The 2,056-nt window shown below is 37.4% G+C and overlaps 1 protein-coding gene across 1 annotated transcript; it reads right to left on the bottom strand.

The window, feature by feature from the left end:
• Nucleotides 1–789: 789 nt before the first annotated feature.
• On the bottom strand, nt 790–1,809 carry LOC139854488 (uncharacterized). The gene has a single exon (XM_071843790.1). The coding sequence runs from the start codon at nt 1,807–1,809 to the stop codon at nt 790–792; it is 1,020 nt and encodes a 339-aa protein (XP_071699891.1).
• Between the last annotated feature and the right edge of the window lie 247 nt (nt 1,810–2,056).

The following is a 2,056-nucleotide window of genomic DNA, read 5'->3' as shown; positions in this document are numbered from 1 at the left end:
ACTCAACTCTCAATACGAATATTTTATTATATCATCAAAAATCTTTTAACAACATTCGTGCAATACCTATAACTCCTTCCAACGAATAACTCTGCCACATGACAATCTTCTCATATAAAAAATGGTTAAAGTCAAAAATATGCTACAAAGTTGCACAAATGTACCGATGTCGCCCACAAACTCATTTACATCCTATTGTCGCCTACAAACTTATAAAAAATGTGCTAATATAAACAAAATACTTTTTTTAACCGTCAACCAAAATGGTTGATTACGTGGCTTCTAAGTAGTCATGACATGTCGGTGATACATCGAAACAGAACTGAAAGTATATGGGCGACATCGGGACACAACTGAAAGTATATGGGCGACATCGGGACATATAAAATGAATAAAAAAAGTTAAATAATTAACTTTACCGGTTCAGCAGGTAACCGGTAACGAAATGTTAACATCATCACATTTTTTATAAGTTTGTAGGCGACAGTAGGACGGAAATGGGTTCGTAGACGACATCGGTACGTTTGTGTAAGTTTGTAGCCTATTTTTGACTTTAACCTTATAAAAAAATCCTAGTATTACCTGTCACCGTACATGGATATGGATATTGCACATTTATTTAAAACGCAAAAATCATGAATTAATAACCAAATTGTGCTGAAAAGATTTGTATCCAAACTTAATAGTTTGTGCCTACAAGGAAGTCACACTACTTTTTTTTTTTTTTTCGAACGACTGAAATATTATTAAAATTCTAGCAAGGAGCTAGAAAAAAAAGAGTATAAATAATTACAAAGAGTACAAAGGAGACTGAAGCCACTGATTCCAATTACATCGCTTCTTGTGAAAACGAGAAAAAAGCCAATTGAACCCATTCACCTTGATGTTATCTACCACGTGGCATTTCCTGAAGGATTTGTCCTTAAAATTGATGTTGTTCCGCAGTCTCCAAATACTCCAAAGCGAAGAAAAGACAATGGTCGTGACAATGAGCCGTTGGTTTCGTATAATTGGAACTCCATCGATCCAAGCCCACAAATCATTAAACGAAGACCAGTTGGGCAGCGTGAGATTAATCCATTGGCTAATGGCTAGCCAAATTTCTTTGCTTGTATCACAATGTAAAAAAAGGTGAGTCTCATTTTCAACATGAAGATTGCACAGATTACAACAATCATCTTCCAATGCCATGCCACGATTAAGAATGTTAGCTTTAGTCTCGAGTCTCAAGAGCTTCAAACGCCAAATGAAAATATTAATTTTTATAGGAACTTGACGACACCAACTAGTAGGACGTGAGAATGTAGCTAGATGTTGCTCATCAATAATATGTCGGGCCTGCGAAACTGAAAAAGAGCCTCCATCCCATGTCCAATAATCGTTATCCGAAGTGAACGTGACATTATGGAGGATATCTTGAAGAGAGTTAAGGTTATCAACCTCAACTCCAGACCTTGGATTTCTACGCCAAGAATGAACCCATGAATCATGGTGAAAGTGATCGGCTACCACTCCATTTTTATTTGTTTCGAGAGCCAGAAGACGAGGGAATCTGGTAGCCATGGGAGCTCCATTGAACCAAGGGTCGAACCAGAAATTAGCTTGCTGACCGTTGCCAATGTGAAGGCGCAACAGAGAAGTATCCATAGAGTGTTGAATATGAAGATTATTAATAGTTTGGACAATAGATGACCATGTACCAGAAGCATTCGTCCAGCAAGGTAAGGAATCATCCCAACAATGACCATGAATAGCGGTTAATAATCTCGCCCAACTTGAATTTTGTTCGAAACAAAACGCCATCTCCATTTATAAACCAAAGCTAGATTAAGGGACATTAGGCTAGGAACACCTAAACCCCCTCGATCTAAAGGATTGAGAATTAAACGCCAATTCACCTAATGAACTTTCCGAGTATTATCTTTTTCTCCCCAAAAGAAAGACGCACGCATCGATTCTAAAATATTTATGACCTTCTTTGGAGCTTTAAATAAAGACATATAATAAGTTTCAATCGATCCAAGCACGGATTTAATGAGAGTGAGCCTTCCTCCCA

The sequence above is a fragment of the Rutidosis leptorrhynchoides genome, chromosome 6, assembly GCF_046630445.1.
Source record: "Rutidosis leptorrhynchoides isolate AG116_Rl617_1_P2 chromosome 6, CSIRO_AGI_Rlap_v1, whole genome shotgun sequence".
NCBI lineage: Eukaryota > Viridiplantae > Streptophyta > Magnoliopsida > Asterales > Asteraceae > Rutidosis > Rutidosis leptorrhynchoides.
Note: the sequence above shows the minus strand (reverse complement) of the source record. Positions and strands in the feature narration are given on the sequence as shown.

Excerpts from the sequence above, each read along its gene's own strand:
- LOC139854488 (XM_071843790.1), bottom strand. The coding sequence starts at position 1,809 with ATGGAGATGGCGTTTTGTTTCGAACAAAATTCAAGTTGGGCGAGATTA.